The sequence below is a fragment of the Pogoniulus pusillus genome, chromosome 26 (assembly GCF_015220805.1).
Source record: "Pogoniulus pusillus isolate bPogPus1 chromosome 26, bPogPus1.pri, whole genome shotgun sequence".
In the NCBI taxonomy this organism is placed as follows: Eukaryota; Metazoa; Chordata; class Aves; order Piciformes; family Lybiidae; genus Pogoniulus; species Pogoniulus pusillus.
Window position 1 is genome coordinate 7,999,042 of NC_087289.1, and position 19,415 is coordinate 8,018,456.

Consider the following 19,415-nt stretch of genomic DNA (forward strand, 5'->3'; position numbering starts at 1 on the left):
ACAGACCATGTTTGCTCTTTATATACACAGCGAAAGATCGAGCCTAGCCCGAGCACGCTGCCAAAATTCGGTTCAGTTACCACCACAGCCGGTGCATCTCCCTTGTTCTGCAATGCCAAACTTTTTCAGCGCTGCAGGGAGCAGCAGCAGCTCCCTTCCAGTTGCGGCGCTGGTGGGGAAGGACGGCGAGTGGGACGCAGCCGACCTTAGGGCTGGGATTAGAGGCACCGTTCCGTGGGATGCTGCCGTCCGCAGCTCCCTTTTCTCTGCGTGCCACCCTCTCCTTTTACGCCTGGGGTGGGGGGGAAACTGACGGCCACCCAGGTGGCTCCGTGTGCCAGTTATAGGTTTTGCCGTGTCCTGTCTTCGGGACGCTCCGCTTCTGTTGTTATGCTTGCTATTTGTTTGTTTGTTTGCTTAATTGCTGCAGCGGGCGCCGTCGGCTCCGGCGGGGCGGTGGGGCCGAGAACCGCCGCTCCCCCGTGCCCCAAGCTGGGCTCCGCCCGCTGGCCGCGCCGCTCCGCGGGGCTCCGCGCGTTCCCCGGATGCCGAGCGCTCCCTCTGCGGACAGAGGGAGGGGAGGGAAGGGAGGGAGGGAAGGAGGGAGGAGAGAAGGGAGGAGGGAAGCGGGGAGGGAGGGAGGCCGGGGCTGCCTCCGAGAGGCGGGGGGAGGGCCGCCGGGGCCGCCAGGCGGGCAGGCCGGGGAGGCTGGCAGCGGGACGAGGTGAGGTGCGGTGCAGCGGGCGAGGCCCGGCGGCGGGCGGCCCCGCTCCGCCCCACGGCGCTCCCCGCCCGGCGGCCCCGCAGCCGCCGCCGCCGCCTGGGTCCGGCCCGCCTCCCCCCAGCACCCCGCGAGGAACAGCTCCTTTGCAGTTTGCAGCGCCGCATTGAAAAGGAGAGGGAGAGGGAGGAGGAGAGGAAAGGAGCGGAGGGAAGCAGGCAGCCCGGATCGCTGGTTACTGAGAGCAGTGAAGGGGCTGCCAGGACAAACTGAAGCTTTTACAAAACGTAGCTCGCTCAGGATCAGGGTTTGTTGTTTTTTTTTTTTCCTTCCCCCCCTCTTTCTTTTAGCCGAGCGCACAGGAGGAGTGCCCTCACCCCAGCCTACACCCAACCTGTCGACCTGAGGGGCACCTGAAGCAGACAAAGCAGAATGTACCAGGGACACATGCAGGTAAGAGTCGGCAAGCAGGCTAAAGAGTGGAAGCCCTCTGAACGGGCTGTGCTGAAACGTGATTCCGCGAAGTTTCTGTGGGTTGAGTGGAGGGGGGATGCCACCTTGGCACCGTGCAACAAGTGAACTGGTGCAATATGATCGTGGCATTCCAGCTCGGGGCTGAAGGGAACTGCTTGCCCGAGGCTAGCGGTGTTCAAGGGGGAGGATGGAAAAGGGGCTTTATCAACTTTTTAACTAGGTGGAGTTTTGTGTGTATTTATTCATTTGTTATACCTGCTTGTTCAGGCAGATTCAAGGGAGCATTCCAGGGCAAACATTGTTATGGCATGCTTTAAGTGACACATGTCTCCTGCCATCCTCTTGATGCATCTCTTCCTGTATGTCAAGTGAAGGGCAAACAATAAGGGGGAAAAAACAGAGCACTTGCTTTGCAAAAGCTGCAAAGATTTCATGCCAGACTAAAGCCGTCGATTTGTTCGGGGCATTGTGTTTAAAGGTGATAGACTCCTATTCTTCCTTCCCACCAAGGGATGAGGATTGCTTTTGCTAAGCCCTGGAATGACTTTGTAGAATGAATTCAAACACATGTTTAAGTGACTTCAACATTTTAGGCAGAAATCTTGTCTCATGATCTTACTGATCCAAATCACTGTAGCAGAAAATGCCTCTCCCTGGTACAAACATACTAGTGCCTCGGACGTGATGACTTTAACCTTGACTTCTGCTCTCCTTCACATGGCACTTCCTTGGAAAGCCAATTGTGTTTTGGAGGAGGAGGAAATGTCAAAGTAGAGTAAAGGTTTGCACTCATCTCCTAAATTAATTTCTTTGCTTTTGGACCTAGTTTGGCTTTGTGTTCACTGCCAGGAACGATCAAATGCTTTTATCCCGTACAGCGGCACCAGCCTTGCACGTAGTGTTAGTTGCGAGGCTGTTTGCAGAGGAGCGGCAGTTTTAGTAAGTGTAAGCTGGCCACTGCCGTATGGTGTGATTCTGCACAGCACTTCAAAATCTGTCCAGCGGTCATCAGGGACGTTAAACTTAAGTCAATGTCAAACACAGGATCATATACAATATACGAGTTGAGCGAGGGCTCTGATTCAGCACTCTCTGCTTTCCAGAAGTGAATGACAGCAGTTACTCTTTCATGTTTGTGTTATCTGATCTCCACAATGAGAAATAACGTGTTGTAATATTGCTTGTGGTAGAAGAGCAAAGCGGTTTTAACAGGGAATGTAATCAGTGGAGGGAGTATACGTATGACTGCTGACTTCTGATAAATAAGGTTCAAGTATGTGTTGGTTTATGGTAATGCAAGACCATTCCTATAACTAACAATACTAATTGGACATTGGCAAACAGGCTTTAATACCCTTAAAAAAGCAGAAGTTCTTTGCTATGAGTAACGTATTGCAAGGTTTCAACAAATGTGTGCCACTTTCTTAAAGAAAGTCTAATGGAATATTGAAGTGTCTGGCATCACTGTACATTTTTTGAGTCCTTAAAATGTTGAAACCGAATTTGCAATGGAAAATTCAAGTCAAAACATGCAAATGCTGTGACTGATGTAATTTAAATCCTTTTAATTCAATACATTTTTCTTTTTCTAACCCAAATGTAATCAATTTCAACCCAAAATTCTCTTTAAAAGTTTGCTGAATTAGAAATACTGTTCCTAATGAGTACACTTGTCATTATTAAAAATAAAAACCCACCTCAGTTCATCAAATAATTTTTTTTGTATATTTCTGTCCTAACAGGAAGCATTAATGCTCTTCAGATAACACCTAGAAAGCCTAAAGCATTAAAAGAGATTTGCGTGTTTACCATGTCCTTAGTTAGAGCTTTCAAATGAGTCAAAGATAATAAGAGCTAATTTCTTTGCAATGAAATTACCTACTGTAATGGTTATCAAACCATGCTGGAACACAAACTATCCAAGTTACCACACAAGCACAGTACACCAAACCACATCCTGGCAAAAAGGTTGGCACATTCTAAACAGTGCATATCCTTTCTTAGTATCTCCAAGACTTCTGGTAAGACTTCTACTAACTTAAGGAAAACTGGTGGCAATTGCCTGCCAGTTTAAAATAAGGTGAACCATAAAAGCCATCCAAAACGAGGTGGATTAAATCAGGCACCTTAGTGTCTGGACTGCTAAACAAAACCAGTCTTTTTTTCATAGACATTGAGTTCTCACAGAGCTTCCACTTCTTAAAGTGCAGTTAGAGTGTTCAGCTGAACCCTGGGTACATAAGCATCTACCTTTATATATCCAAATGCAATATATCAATATACAATGCCCATTCCTGCACTTGAAGGCAAAAGCTCTCCTGAAATTAGTATGATCAAATGTAGGATCTGATTTGGAATGCCAGTCATCATTTGCCTTTTTACCTGGTGTTTTGTTCCAGACATAGAAGTAAAATCCGCAGGTATAATTCCTTAGTCCAATTACTTTCAAAGATGTTTAGAGAACCAATGTTTTACCAATAACCTGCTGTAACTCAGCTAATTATCGGAAGACTTCTGAAAGGTGAGAACATTAACAACTGTAACAATGTAATAAGGCATAATTACAGAGATTGAGGATTTACTTACCTTCAATAGGCATCAAGTGTTACTAACTTCAGTGGGAAATTTCTGACTAAGATCAGTGAGGTCTGTGAGTGCTGGTGAAATATGCTTTGTATTTAAGCACTGCTGATGTCCAGCAAGAACTGGAAGTACTTTACTATACAATATGTGTATCTCTTCTTCAGTTGCTGTCTTACAGTACAGATTGGGTTTTGCTTTTTCAAAGACCCAGATTTATATTTCTCACTGTTTTAGAAATTAATCCCCACAACAAAGAAATAGGAGATCCTGGGCTAAAGTTCCAAAGAAAGTAAAAACAAAAAACCAAACAAAGGTATGTTCAACCACTGCCTTTGCAATTCCTGGTAACTTGCAGGGATAACTTTTGTATTATTTGTTCACTGCACATTTCTACATAAAATCCTAGGAGAGAGGAGAAGTGGCCTTCTACTGAGCCAGCACCACAAGGCAAAACAGAATGTAGAGAAGCACAGTACCCCAGGAGTTCTTTTGAAACTATTTCACTGTCAAAATAAACATAAGCATTTGATTTAGCTGTTATTTACCAACCCGTTCCATTTACATTGTAACTACCTAAAGCACCACAGGGACTTGTTTAGGATCCCAAGGCATTTAGCTACCCTCCTGAAGCCTGAGCCTTTAAGGTGGGGATTCTGCATGAGAAAGAACTTGATGTGAGCTGCGCAGACTGTTTACCTACAAACATCCAACTTCAGTTATGTAAGAAGTCCTGTTTAATTCAGCACATTTAGGCTCCATCAGAACAAACCTGATGGTTGCAGGAGCATGCCCTGGGATTACGCAGATACAGCAAAAGAACCAACTCTAAATGCTCAACTGTGCAGGTCCAAGAGAGAGTATTTATCTCATAGGACAATGTGTGCAACACAGTGCGTGTTGGTTTCCATCTTGAAGGAAACAGTAGCAGGCCAGGTGGAAACAGTACAGAAGCTGAGTTCATCCTGTAGTCACTGTCCTAAAAACTCTATCATTTTAACAGCCAACAATAAGATGTCTTGAAAGTTTTTGTAGTGTTTTACACACCTGGTACCATCCCTCCTGTTGACTTTTATGAGAGTTTTAGAATGGATGGAGGGTAAATTACAATCACAGAATGGGATTTTCAGCAGCATTTGGCTCCCCAGGAAATTCAAAATAAATGCTTTCAAAACAGTTTGCCTTGATGCTGTATATAGTCAGCTTCCTCCAGCACAAATGCTTGAACAGAAGTAATGCTTTGCCAAATGTTGGCATGGGATTTTATGTATGTGTTATGCAGTATTATGTGTTGAGATAGCTTAATTTAGTCAAAGCAGAAATCTTGACCACACACAGCTATCAGAGTTCCTCTGGCACTTTTTCACAAGAAAAGCCTTGTCAGTTACAAATGCCTTGGCTAGTTTAAATCAGATAGTCTCCTAAACTTTTAATTACATAGGCAATCTACTTTATGCCCTTAATTGTTGTGTTGTGTTCTGCATTGTTACAGACATTTAACATTCTACCATTGGCATTTCATATTTACATTAAATGATCTATATTAATCATTCACATTTCAGTCAGATTTATCAAACACATAGCTGTGTGATAAATAAATAGAGAAATAAAGAAAAATAATGATGCACACATGGAAATTCTTACAAGATGAAACCCCAAGGGCTTCACATGTTTTACAGGGCCTGAAAAGTGTTGTTAAATATTTCAGAAGTTATAAAAAAAAACCTTTTGCACTACTTTCCCAACACTTAAGACACAGCAAACTCACCGGGAGAAGTAAAGCAAGCTGTCTCAAGATTAAATGCAGATGCACGTCCCATCTTTCTTTGGTAACCTATTAAAATACCATAACAGTGTTGGTTACAATGCCACCTGAAATGAATAAGCCCCCAAGCTATTAATCTTTTTCTTTCTTTAAGGTAATCTCTCAGTTACACATTTTGTGCATGAATAAAACAGCCCACAAAGAACACACGCAACATACAATTGAATTCAATGCTGAGCTGAATCCTTGCTCCACTGTTCAAATCCACATAAACCTAACTTTAAGTTACAAAAGTCTAAAAATCTGGGCACATAGCTGGAATGCTAACCGATCTCTAGTGATGTCAATGAGTCATAACCCCTAGCCTAGCTGAAATTACATTGTGATGGACTGATAATTTTTCATTGTTAGAAGCCTCTTCTGAAAGTACTCACAATACTAGGGCAGTGGTTATGGTGCTGTGTGTTGTTTTGTCTTGGTATTTTCTAGTTATTCACTAGCAGCTTCTCAAGTTTTGAACAGCAGATTATGAACTGCATAGAAATGAAACAAGCTAAAAATAATTAGCTCGCTTTCATTGAAGGAAGTTCATTCAAAGAAAGTAGGTAATATACAGCTTCTGCCTGAGACACATACTTAAACTGTACAAATTGTGAATATTTGTAATGCCAGTACAGAACAGTATTCCTTGAAGCTGTTAGGCAAGAACCTAGCAGAAAATCTCACAAAGGCTCAGAAACTCTTGGCACACAGTGTATTTTTGCTGGTTGCAAATTAAGAGCAACTCTTAGTAACTAAATAAGGATCCATCCCTTCTATTCTGAAATTAAATTTATAGAAAACAGAGAAAACCACCAGTCCTTAGCACTGCCACTTATATAAATATAAACATGTAGTCTAAACCCTCTGAAGAGGCACTATTTATTCAGAAAATCACATTGTAATGTTGTTGTTTTTTTCCAATCCAGCACTATTTTCACAAGTCATGACAGCACGATGCAGTTGTTAGTTCTCTAAACACCGCCTCTAAAAACCTGGATTTTACCTTTAGCTTAATCACGTATCTTCAGGAAGCACACTTATTTCAACACACCCTACATTCTCTACTTTGGTTATCCAGCAGGTATACTAAACTTGCACAGCAGTTACTTTGTTTTAAGTCATGTTTTCACCTGCTCAACTGCTAAAGACAAGGACTAATGAACAGCAAAATACTTAACTACGTGAAGACCTATAGAGTGCGAGAGTCTATTTTGATTACTTAGCTTATACTTGTTTGAAAGTTTAGGCTTACATACATTTGAAAACTAATTATTTTAATGGGACCCACTGGCAGTATATCAGAGAGAGAGAAAGGCAGACTAGCAGTCTCAAAGTGGAAGATTGTAGATGAAACTGCTCTGTGAAAGAAGGAAGCCAAAAAGGTTGAAGAAAATCCACAAGCAGGATGAAATATCCAAGTAGGCAAGGCACATTGAAGGATGAGACACAGTCTGATAAACATTCATCTGTAGAAAATAGTTCTTAATTTATAATAATATTTTTTTTCTAAGCAAACTGATTCTCCAGGAACTTTTTAAGAAGATGTTTGATGTCTAAACCAGGTCTGTTTAAAACAGTCTATCCCGTTTAATTTGCTAGCCTTTTTGCAACAGTTAGAAATTAAAATGGCAAAAACATTGGAATAGTACTTAGAATTAATCTGATCAGCTTCATTTTTGTCTTATGTACCCAGCACAGGAGGCATCTACTACTAGTAGTCTGTATCACAGACTGCAAGTTTGCACAGTCTATTTCAGAAATAGCTGACACTGCAAAACTGAGGAGTAGTTGTCTTCCAAATCAGGTGTGATGACATGTAAGGCGACTTTCTGTAGTTATTAATTTTCATCATTGTCCAGTAACATTACTAACAAAGTGCCTAAGGATCACAAAGACTATATTCAGCAAATTCTTCTCCCAGGTTGCAATTATTATGACCAGTATGATATTTCCTTGCTGGCTTCTCAGGGTTTGAAAATTCTGAGTCATTGGTACATGTGTTTCACTTCCAGTGGTTTATTTGCATATAAATAAAGTAAAATATTAAGTCATTGAAACATACTGGATGAAAAAAAAACATCATATCTTAACAGATTACCTATATCCATGACTAAAAAATACAACCCAAGGTTTAACATCATTTCCTGAATGTGATATTGCCAGTTTTCATCATTAGTCACATTTCAGCTCTAATGCAGTCCCTCCCAAACATTTTAATTACACTTCTCTCAACCATAATAGATGTAAGCCCCAAGGCTCCTTCTTCTGCTTCTCCATGGCCTATCGAACTAGTGTTTCTTCTCTCACTCTGCCCTATTTGTTCATTTTCTCCTCATCTAGGTTCAAAGGCCTTCTTAAAGTGTTTTGCCTCCTACCACATTTGCACTGCAGCTTCATTTGTGCTGCCTGCAGCAGGGCAGGCAAGCTCAGTCATGTCATGACTGCAAGGAATGTGCAGTAGGGTCTGGGTCATCTCTCAGCAGCACTTGGTCACACGGTTTAAATGTTCCACAGTGAAGTTCCCTGCTATGAGCAGAAAGAAGCAAACTGATGGCTGAGAACTTTACTACCAGCAGAGCTCACTGCTCACAAATTAAATCTAGATTAGGAGACAATAGCGTACCATCAGGAAAATCAAAGTAGCTGACTTTAAAAGAGCAACTGGAGTTTTTGCCCGCAGCAACTACAACATGTCCACAAACTTTATTTCCTCAGAGGCTTACCGATGGGCAGTGTCTAGAGAGAAATAACCACATTACATCCTTTTTGACTTTGTCTGTAAAATGCAGAAATGCTTTAGTGCCTCATGTTCAGTTGTCTCGTGGCAGTCTACACTCTTCTGGTGACTTGCCACTGTTAATTTCCAACCAACTCCTTAAAAGACCTCATGTCCTAATACGGATGTTGAATATAACACAAGTTACATGAATACAAACATCTTTGGACAGCATTTTTCAATTAAAACCCAAAATAATAGCTGTGCATTTAGAATCTGTCAGTATAATAACAAAAGTGTATGTGATAAGGAAAGTACTGTGTAATGAACAGAATCTTTCTTGATTACATTGAATTATTTTTTCTGTTATGAGATACATAAAAGAAATTCAAATACTCTTATCCATTGACATTTAGAAATTACACTTCAGAATAATTTTTGACATGCATTTATTTTAGGAGCAGTCAAAGTTTTCCTTGCTTTTTTCTCCTTAGATAATAATTTGGCTTCATTGACTAGTTCTCAGAAGCTTAAGGTTTGCCTTAACAACATTAAACCCAGCTGTAACTATCTTCACATGAATCAATGAAAACAAACTGATGTAAATAAAAGAATAATTAGCTTCCAAGTATTTTTAACATTAACTCCTGCCTTCTTTGTATCATCAGTCAGGTTCCAAAGTTACAGTGTAGAGAATACAGAGTATAGTATGCCCTGAATGGGGGCAGAAAACCTGTTTCAAGTTGCATTTTTTAATCCAACACTTTCTAACAGGTATGTGTGTCAGGAACAAGGTTCAGGAACTCTGACTTGCTGTTCGTTAAAAGTGGATTGAGAGATGATATCTGTTGGAATCTACCCTCTGTTATAGAGATCGATTTCTCAATAAATAACACTGAATATTAGAGTTTAAGTTCACAAAATTTACTAAGCTCAAGGTTGCTAGTATTACTGTAGGAATAAAAGACAGGAATTGCTTTCAGTATTATGTAGAACAGAGAAAACATAACATTTTGATGTGATAGTATCTTTCAGAGCTTTTTGCAAATCCAAAGGAATATCCCTCAGTATCTGGTATCTTAAACCGAGGAGCAGAATTATATTATTTATGTAAAGTAGAAGGATGGCCTTAGTGAAGACTAGCACACCATTACCATAGAAGTAATGACAGAAGTATTGTAGAAGTGATTAATGAAATAATAACAAGTGTATCTCGACATGTGTCTCATCAAAGCGACAAGTTATTCCTTCTGTCATACACTGAAGTTTAACAAGGAAGATAAATTTTCCAGTTACAGGCTTCAGATGTAGACAAGAGGTTTTTCCATTTGACATCTCACACTCCCTCCTACCGTCCAGGACAATTTTAAGGAGGCTTTGAAAAAGGAACACAAGGAAGAATGCTAAACAAAAGAAAGGAGAAAAATGATGATGTGTAACAATGAAAAATAAGGGAAAATAACAAAACTAAGAAGGAAGGGTTGTTATTTTTCTGAACAGTAAATATCATTGTTAACATTATCACTGTACTTAATCCACATACTGTACACAATGTAGCAAGACAGATAAAACTAGAAGTGCTGCATAGTCTTGCCTGAACCTATATAAAACAAAGGAATATGAATTATTAGAAAGAACACTTATTCCTGAAGCACTCGCAATAGAAGATTATATGCTGTTCAGGAAAGACAGAAAACCAAATGTATTGGTTGCATTAGGAATCTGGATCCCAAGAAAGCAGAGGAATTTTTTTAAAGAACCTTCAGAATTAATATTTTTCGATTATTAAAACATTAGGACTAAACCAAAACCACAGAAGGAATGGAGATAAATGGCTCCTGGAAAGCAGAAAGTACAAGTCACCTAAAGTAAAGCTTCTTCAGATCTTGAAAGTAATTGCTAGAAGTTTTTCAGATACATGAAATAAAAGGCAGGGAGAAGTTTATGATATTGAAAGTGGCATTCATATTATGGGTAACCTAATATATGGTGCAAATCCAAAGTGATTACAAGGGTATAAAGGGTCTGCAATGACTACAGTACATGAAGCCAAAGCTCATGCAGAGGTACACTAAATGATTTCTACCCCAAACTGCTGATGGAATTGGTATATGAAACTGAAGGTTTGGTAATATTTAATAGTCCAGTTATGAATCCAGGCATGGTGTCTTATGTCAGGACAATAGAAAACATGTCAGGATTTAAGATGAGATGAGAAAAATGGTAAGACAACTAACAGCCCAGATATCCATATGGCTATCCATGATCTGCAAGGTTTTAAGGAACAGGCTTTAAGGGAAAAAACACACACAGAAAAATTAAAACAATGCTATTTGAATTTATCAAGAGAAGATAATGTCAGACTAACTTCACAGCATTTTCTGTTGTCATAACTGTGTTTTTAAGCAGGGAAGATGTAACAGACTTGATCTGTATGATCTTTAGTAAGCACTTGTTATGATACCATGAAACAAATTATTACTGAAGCTGAAGTAAGGAACAGTAGAGAATTTGTAAAGAGGACAAGAAACGTATCTTGGGGAAATGAAAATCACAGCATTAAAGAATTGTCAGACTGAGGAAAATTTCAAAGGGAAGGGTTATCTGGATGGTTGTTGGAACTGATGTCTGACATTTTGTCCATAAACATAGTAGAAACAGGAAGATGTGGACTACATTTGTTGATTACTCAGTGCTGGAAAACATCTTCAGCCCTGGGGAACATCCTCAGTACTGATGAGTTTCAGGTCTCTACACAATGGGAACTGTGAGAACTATGACAATGTAAATATGATTAAATTTGATAGCACGATATGCTAATGAAATCAATAACAAAAAATGGACTGAAAACTATAATTTAGAAATTATTAAGAAGACTTGCACATAGAAGGTGACTATAAGCCATCAATATGATCTATCTATTTTTAAGAAAAAGGCAGATGCAGGTCTAGGTTTGGAAAAGGTTTTTCCAGAATAGTCAGGAAAATTTCCATGCCAGTTTACAATGCCACTTGCAAATTTTCAATTGAGAATCTTGTACAGATCTGGTCAAGAAGAGAGTCATGGAAACAGGCCCAAAGAAGGATGATTGAGAAGGGAGAGTCTATCTTTTGAGAAGAGACCAAAAGATTTTGGCTTACTTTGTTGAGCAAAATGACAGCTCAGCAGGAGCATAATCACAGCATGTAAATGTATCAGAGAGATAAACACGAGATACAGAAAAAAACAAAATTAGCTAAGGACAAAACTGGCATGAGAACAAATGGATATTAACTACTGTGAATAAATTTAGATTGGAAATCAGAAGAAGGTTTCTGATCATTAGAGCAATCAAGATTTCCAATATCCTTCCAACTGAAATAGTGGAGGCAAAAAAACTAATTACTTTAAACATGAAATGCAATCAATTTGTGAAAGACATTGTATAACATGTTTCTTGTAAGAGCTGAAGATTGAACCTTAATAACCCAGAAACAACACCCTCCTTGACTTCTCAGATTGCTCTGACTTCAGCACAAACAAACCCTGACTCTTGTTCAGTAAGACCAATATCCTCAAGAAGTCAAAAGCATTGCTGTTGTGGCTGTGGAGGGCTTAATTGTCTTCACAGCTTCAGTAACCTCCTGCTACGAGAGCCGTACAGGCAGTGACAGATTAGTCTCACTTCTCCTCCCATTGCCTAGTCCAAAACATCATTTTGACTACTCATAGAACTGAGCTCTACAGTTTGAATACTGTCTCTGCCAGCTTCCTTATCGAGTCTCCCACTCAGCTGAACTGATAGTTTTGCTACATATAAAACCTTAATAATCAGAGGAAATACATTTCCCCCATACAGCTAAATGCAGTGGTTCGTGCTAGAAACACTGAAGCTTTTCCCCATTTCATATTCATGTTCTCACAAGCAGGCACTAAGGGTTTGGAATCACCAGTTGTGTTCTTGTTGCATAACAGTAAACTTAAATTTATATTAATAGCAGCCAAAGTGCATGTGCATGAGGGTCTAAACTAGAAAACATCAGAATCAAAAGGTGTTTTCTCTGTCTTCAGCAGACCTAGCATGCAGCTTTTTGTTCATACTAGCATCAGCTCACTTTTCTGTCCTGAGCTCCAAAGATAAGTCCTATGGTCATTATTTAGAGCATATGCTCTTAAATAGACAGCACAGTGCTCTGTTTTGCAGTCCTAGTCAGGAAAAACTACTGAACTCACTTTGGACTGTTTTCTTTGAAGGGACCATAAAAGCACATTTTTTAGTCAGTTCTACGTCCCTTATGGTAGACTGGATCAGAAAAATATTTCTGGGTTAATTTAAGCTCATAAACTACTTCAGGATCTGATTGCTGGATTTCCTGTCCCATCTCAGATCATAATGGCTGCGATTTGCATCCCTCAATCTGTGAAGCAGACAGATGTCCATAAACACTCCATCACAACTTGGTAACATCATTACAGCCTTGGAGCTCTTAGCTGTCAGCCGTTGCTGTGCTGCAGTTTTCTGAGCATCACTCTACTATTCATATTTCAGAATTTGAGGAATCATGCCAGCAAAGAGTTTCCAAATAGGTGAGATCATTAGATGATGGCTAGGCAAAGAGATGCAAAAGCATATTGCTAAGTTTAATGAGCAAGAAAATAGGATGGCCATTTGATGAGTTCAGTAATGTTTCCTGCTAGTATACAAAAAAATGAATGCTGGTTTCCAAAGCAGTTTATAGTTGTCAAAGAGTAACAAAATTTTGCTGCTTTTTATTTTTTTCCTTAAGTAATCACTGACAAATATCCAAATTAAATTTTCAGATAAAATTCCAAGTATTTAGCTCAGTCATTACTCAGCACAGAAAAAAAAAATCCTGGTCATTCAGGGGTTTTGCATATACGTTCTGTGTATTTGCTAAGCACCATGCAAAGTAATTTTATGTGAATTTACAGACAGAAGTATTTTCTATTGCCTCTTGCACACAAACTTCCTCAAGTTCCATCCTGTGTAAGTGTCATCTGTAGAATTAGGGAGCAGATGTTACTGAGGCAGCCAAGACACAATGGAGGCAGACTGGAAAGTTTATCAGATGGAAAAATGTACAGGGTGTGCCCAGTGGACAAATGTAATTGATTGAAAGATTGCAAGTAGAAAACTGTGCTAGTTTGAAGACCCAAGCCATCACAAAAACAAAGGAATAGTTAAGTTCTTACTGACTTTTGTACAAGTCTTCACAAGGAATTGGAATGCTTAGTTTACACTAATGTATAATAAGCAATCAACATTGATTTTTCAACTCTGATGAGCTGAACGTCTGCATGGTGCTTTTGATGTATCACTGCTGACAGGAGTTGCTTGATTTCTACTCTTTCTTGCTTAAATCATCAGTTCTAAAAAATAAAATCCTACCTAGCATTTCTGCAGACATGAAAGTTGTTGCTTCTGCTGCGTAATCTTTTGGACAGTGGTCAGCAAGGAGGACAAAAGAAACACATTTATGCACACATCTACCTATGAGAACATCACTGTTAGTTTTTAAACTATGACATTTTTATAACACAATGGTCTTGAAACCACCTAGATGATGTCTGGGTTACCATTCCCAACTTTAAGTGACAGTTAAATTCATACCTATCAAAGACCTGCTAATACTTTACAGAATAATCTAAGTTTATTAGAGATGATTTTGTTTCATGGATTTTTTTTTATTACTCTTTATAAAAGACACTTCTTGCAAAGCAATACAATCACTGCTTAAGAATTCATCTACACTTCTCATTTGTTTCACCTCAAATAATTGAATCATTTTAGTAAAGGACAAAATATATTACAGGCATTAAATGAATTCTGCTCCAACATATTTACAGGTTCTCATGAAATTAGATGAGAAACATTTATTTAGCATATTCAGTTATCATTGTTTCCCTCCAGATTTATTTTGGGACAGTCCATCAGAATTTATGTTTGTAGGCAATAAAATAGTTGATGAAGTTTCTGAAATACAAGAAGTGTAAACCCAGGAAATTCATCACAGATTTCTGTCCTATGTCATCTCAGGATCATGGAACCATGTACTCATATGTTGCAAAACTCATTTAAAAAGATGCTACTCCTCCCCAGTGACATCTTGAAATCCTTGTTCCAGAAAAATAGTGACAAAGACACCATTAATTTCAGTGCAGTTGGGGTTTTGTTTAGCATACTTCACAGTGGGAAGCATTATTCCTTGCTTTAAAGTAGTCTTAAAAGGGATATCTTCACTCTATGAACTCGGGGAAACAACTAGTATAGAAATAGGTTAAATGCTGCTTGGGGGATTTGTACCTGTTTACAAGCCATTTGCATGTGGAACTTTACTTTCTGCAGAAATATCTGAAGGACTAAAACGTCTATTGTACACTTTGAAAGGGCTTAAATGTGATCTCCTCTGTCTATAAGAAAGACAGGTCTCATTATTGTGGGTTCATTTCTTCCAATAGGTTAGATGAGAAAAGCATTCAATCTGCTACACACTTTTTAAGGAACTGTTTACTGGCTGCATTTGAAAAAGGCAACACTTTGCTCAGATCTGGGGAGAAATTCAGAGACCTAGGAAAATCATCCGTGTTTGGGAGCAAAGGGCTGTCCTCACCTGACAGTTCCATATGTGGGAAGAGTCCTGGTAGGGCAGTTACAGCAGCTGAAGTTCATTTCCTCAGTAAAGATTAAATTCTCTCATGTGTGCATGTGCCAGGTTTTAAGTCCTTCATTGGAAGCATAGAGGATCTTACCTACTGGTTACAAATAATTTACACTTGGATCAAACCCATATGGATTGTACCATTATTTAAATGCAAGTTCTGTCTGCTAACATTCTGGATCCCAATGGTAGTGGTTATGGTAGTAGCATAGAGGGATCTGGGCTTAAGCTCCTGCTTTGTACTGCCACAGATTTTCTACATGAACTTGAACAAGGCACTTACTGTCTGTGTGCCTTTTCTCCATCAGTAAGACAGGAATAAAAGCACTTTATCCTCACAGGGTGCTATCCAGATAAAACATATAGAAGTACACGTTTATGCAGTATGGAGATCACTTCTATTTATAATTCTTAATATGATTTTGAAATTCTGATAAAAATGAAAAGCAATCTTAAAACTAACCTTCAGATTTGAATCCAAGCTTAGTGCTGGATTTCACACAGAAATTGTAGTGTAACAACATGTTACAGGGTTCAGTGCCTTTCACATAACTGAATTGGTAGTGGAGGTGGAAGATATATACAGATAGCAGAATCCCAAAAACAAGAGGCCTCTCTTCAAAACATGGAAATCTGGCCAAGTAAATTTAACTCTTCCTTTTGGAATATTGCTGATAAGACACGAACAGAATGATGATTCATGTAAGAGAAGCAAGTGAGTACTGCAATAACAGGTACTGTAAATGGATAAGGAGAACTAAAATAACAGAAACTCGGAAGCAAAGCCCAGTCAGGAGTATCCTGCCCAGTAAGAGCACACAGCACTGGGCACTCAAGTCACACCATGGAAGTGGGGGCTGGATGGCAGGGTGAAACTCCCAGCCATAGTATGTAAGAAGGAAAAAAACCATTCTGAAACAGGCTCAGTGCCTGAGTGAAGGGTCAGGGGATTAAGAGTGGAGCTGATTGAACACGTATTTTAGCAGATAAGAGTGGGAACCCTCTGTGGTTTTATTCATTGGTTTTATAAAACTAGAACAGTTTTTATGTGTGTGCTGTGGTGTCCCAATCTAATCCCTGCTATGTCTAGCTAATGGATTGTAATGCAATTCATTCCATAAATGTTGTATACTCAAAATCCATAATGAAAGAAATACGATAAGTGAAATAACACTGTGAGGCCAGTCTTGATTTCCACAGATCAGTTTGCTGCAGTGGAGCACACTAGCAAATTATATGGTCTGCAGGAGCAAGCAAACATTGCTTCAGTTAGAATGTCACATTTACCTGACACTTACAGTGAAAGATTATTCTCGTTCCCATTATTCAAATATACTGGGGGGCAGGGGGCGGACACCAAACAAACCCTACCAAAAAAAACCCAAACCAAACAACCCCCAAAACCTAATGATGTAGTGCACCCAGTATTTTTCTAAAACAATATAATTTGGTTTCAGGGTGGCTTTCTAAGGCTAATACATATTATGAGAATTATAAAGAAGGAACAGCCTTGTGTTGAGCAATATGGTGCAAAAACACTACTGATACATTTTCAAAGTGGCTTTTTTTTAAGATATAGAGTTGCCAAAAAAAAAAATAAGTGTGAAGTGAAAGAGTTTCTTCAAAGCATTATAAGCAGTTTGAATAATCCCAAGAGAAGACTCACAAAGTGGGTGTACTATTAGAAACAACAGAGCACACCACTTGGCGTATGAAAGGGTACCTAAGACAGTAATTAGCATGCACATCAAGAACATCATGAGATAATGTCTCAAAGATTGCATGATACCTGATAGAAGAGTAAAAGGCCTCAGAAAGTGGCATTTTCTAGATGAAAGATTTTAATGTCCATAGTTCTATTCAAATGAAGCATTTTAATAAAGGGTGGGAACTGAAGCGTAGCACTTTTTAAATAACTAGAACACACCCTTGGTCGTGTGGTTTATTTGTTGCAGTGGCAAAAAGCAGTCATGAGAGTGAGCCAGCCAGTGGTGAGGCACAGCCTCAATCATAGGCAGGATGCGCCCCAGCGCATGCACAGGAGAAGGAATATGCCAGGGGTGTCCTAAGTATCACTGCTCGCCAGCTGGTTCAACATTCTGTCTCTACAGGAAAAAAATGCAACTTTGTAACCGGTACAAATCTCTGTCTGCCCCACGGCTACAGCAGGGCGTATACATCCACGTTCACCCTCGTTTCTTAAGCTGTGCTAGGGAAGAATGTTACACAGTATCACAGTATCAACAAGGTTGGAAAAGACCTCACAGATCATCAAGTCCAACCCTTTACCACAGAGCTCAAGGCTAGACCATGGCACCAAGTGCCACGTCCAACCTTGCCTTGAACAGCTCCAGGGACGGCGACTCCACCACCTCCCCGGGCAGCCCATTCCAGTGTCCAATGACTCTCTCAGGGAAGAACTTTCTCCTCACCTCAAGCCTAAATTTCCCCTGGCGCAGCCTGAGGCTGTGTCCTCTCGCCCTGGTGCTGGCCACCTGAGAGAAGAGAGCAACCTCCCCCTGGCCACAACCACCCCCCAGGCAGTTGCAGACAACAATAAGGTCACCCCTGAGCCTCCTCTTCCCCAGGCTAAACAATCCCAACAAAAGCTGCTGTTAAGGGCTACCGCTTTTGATTTGGTTAGTTCTGAGCTTTGAACCCAGTTCATTACACTATGTAAACCGTAACTGTTTGTAGAACTCCAGACCAGGTGTCCAGGAAAGATCACCAACCTCAGAAAATGTAACAAGAAAAGTCAAGCTCCTTGGATCTCCTTTCCCAAGGGATTCCCGTTTAGAAGGAGGAGGAATTCCCGAGTCCAATTCCCTCTACATGCTGCACTACCTTTAGAGCTACTGCCACTAATGACCATACCAAAACTTATCTGTAGGGGATCTTAGAGGGGGAAAATATGATAAAATCAGATAGATCTTGCATTGAAAGGAGCAGATATGGGCATACCTGTCCCCTCCAACCCTTACCATGCCATGATTCTAGAGCATTGCAAGTTACTGAGCTATACCCCACTTTGGCATCTGCAGAGACACTTTAAGGGCAGGGGATAATGAGATGTGACTAGAAAAGAACCTGATGCAAGATATTAAAAATAACAGCTAAATAACACAACAGATTAATATTCAAAAGTTATTTAGCAATAAAATAAATTCCTTTTTTTCCCCAAATGCTGAAATACAGAAGATACTGCACACTTTCAGACACCATTAAACCTAGTCATTTTAAGAGAAAGTTACATTGGCTTTTAGAAAACAAAATAGAACAAAAAACAACAGGGAAAAAAAGAAGAGATAGCGAAAGAATAGAAAGCACTGCTGCTGGCTAGGTATTTGTTAATTTTTCATGTGAATTTATTGCATATGTAAGTGATTGAATTAGTAGCACTGACAGGAACCCAGGCACAGTAAAAGCTTCCTGATACTGACACAGCACTGCTCAAGCTGTACAGTCCTGACCATTAGCAGTAGTGCTATTGAAGCCCTGAGCCTCTCTCCCAAGCAGTCTGCATAGCATGCTGGAACTGGACTGAGCGAGGTATTGTTTCTGCGACGTGGATTCGCAGACATCCATAACAAAGACTAGGATGAGACCACTAAATTTTTTTACATTAATGACCTCGTTTGGACTCTGATGCCAGGCTCAAGGGAAGAAAGTCCAGTGCAAGCTAATATGCTACCAAAATACTGCAAGGTAAGTTGTGGGGGAAAAATGTTAAGAGGATTTTGTCTTTTGTGGTAAGGAGACTAAATGCAAAAGGGAGGCAGAATCAGCTTGCAGAAGAGACTATAAGGTACAGAACTGAGAAAGATTTCCCACCTTGGAGAAAAGAGGGTCATTTCCAGTCGCTCAGAGGCTGAGCAGTGAAATCTGGATCTTCTATCACAGAGCATTAGATTGCTTCAGAACAGTGAGGCTTTGGGAGCAAACTAGGGGAGTGTAAACTGCATGTCTGATAATTTAAGAACTCGAGCCTATTTCCAGTTACTACCATGTTAAAGGACTACAGGTATCATTGCTGTTAGGAAGTCCTTAGGGAAGCTTACAACCTTTTGGGAACCCTTTTTTCTGTCCTTGCAATTTATTAATCTTTTGACCGTACTGATGCTTGGATCTACGTAAAGAAATCCTACACACAGACAGTAATAGTTGGGGAGTAGAAACTAAACCATGTAGAACATCAGAGACACAGGATGTTGTGTGGATCCAGTATGAAAACCTCATATCTAAGAATAGCTACAGATCTAAAAAAACCCAAGTATTTCAGATGAATTATGAATGTGCAGATGAGCAGCCACAGGGAAATTTTTCATTGCTGTTTTATGAACTGTATTCCTGTACTGTCAGACTGTGACAACTTATAAGAATGTAATATGAGCTTTGTCTAAGAGTAACACTGCTGGATTTAATGGTGCTGCTAATGGAGTAAAATTTTTCTTGAAGTGA

The 19,415-nt window shown here is 39.9% G+C and overlaps 1 protein-coding gene across 6 annotated transcripts in view; it reads left to right on the forward strand.

The window, feature by feature from the left end:
- The first annotated feature begins 670 nt into the window (after window positions 1-670).
- Window positions 671-19,415, forward strand: part of PEX5L (peroxisomal biogenesis factor 5 like) — a 122,529-nt gene continuing 103,784 nt past the window's right edge. For 2 of the 6 annotated variants that reach the window (XM_064165643.1, XM_064165645.1), the window contains exon 1: window positions 671-1,174. In XM_064165643.1, coding sequence (XP_064021713.1) covers window positions 1,154-1,174 — 21 coding nt within the window. In that variant the 5' untranslated portion in view covers window positions 671-1,153. The remainder of the gene's footprint in view (window positions 1,175-19,415) is intronic. The other 4 variants (XM_064165644.1, XM_064165646.1, XM_064165647.1 and 1 more) reach the window with 3 other exon arrangements.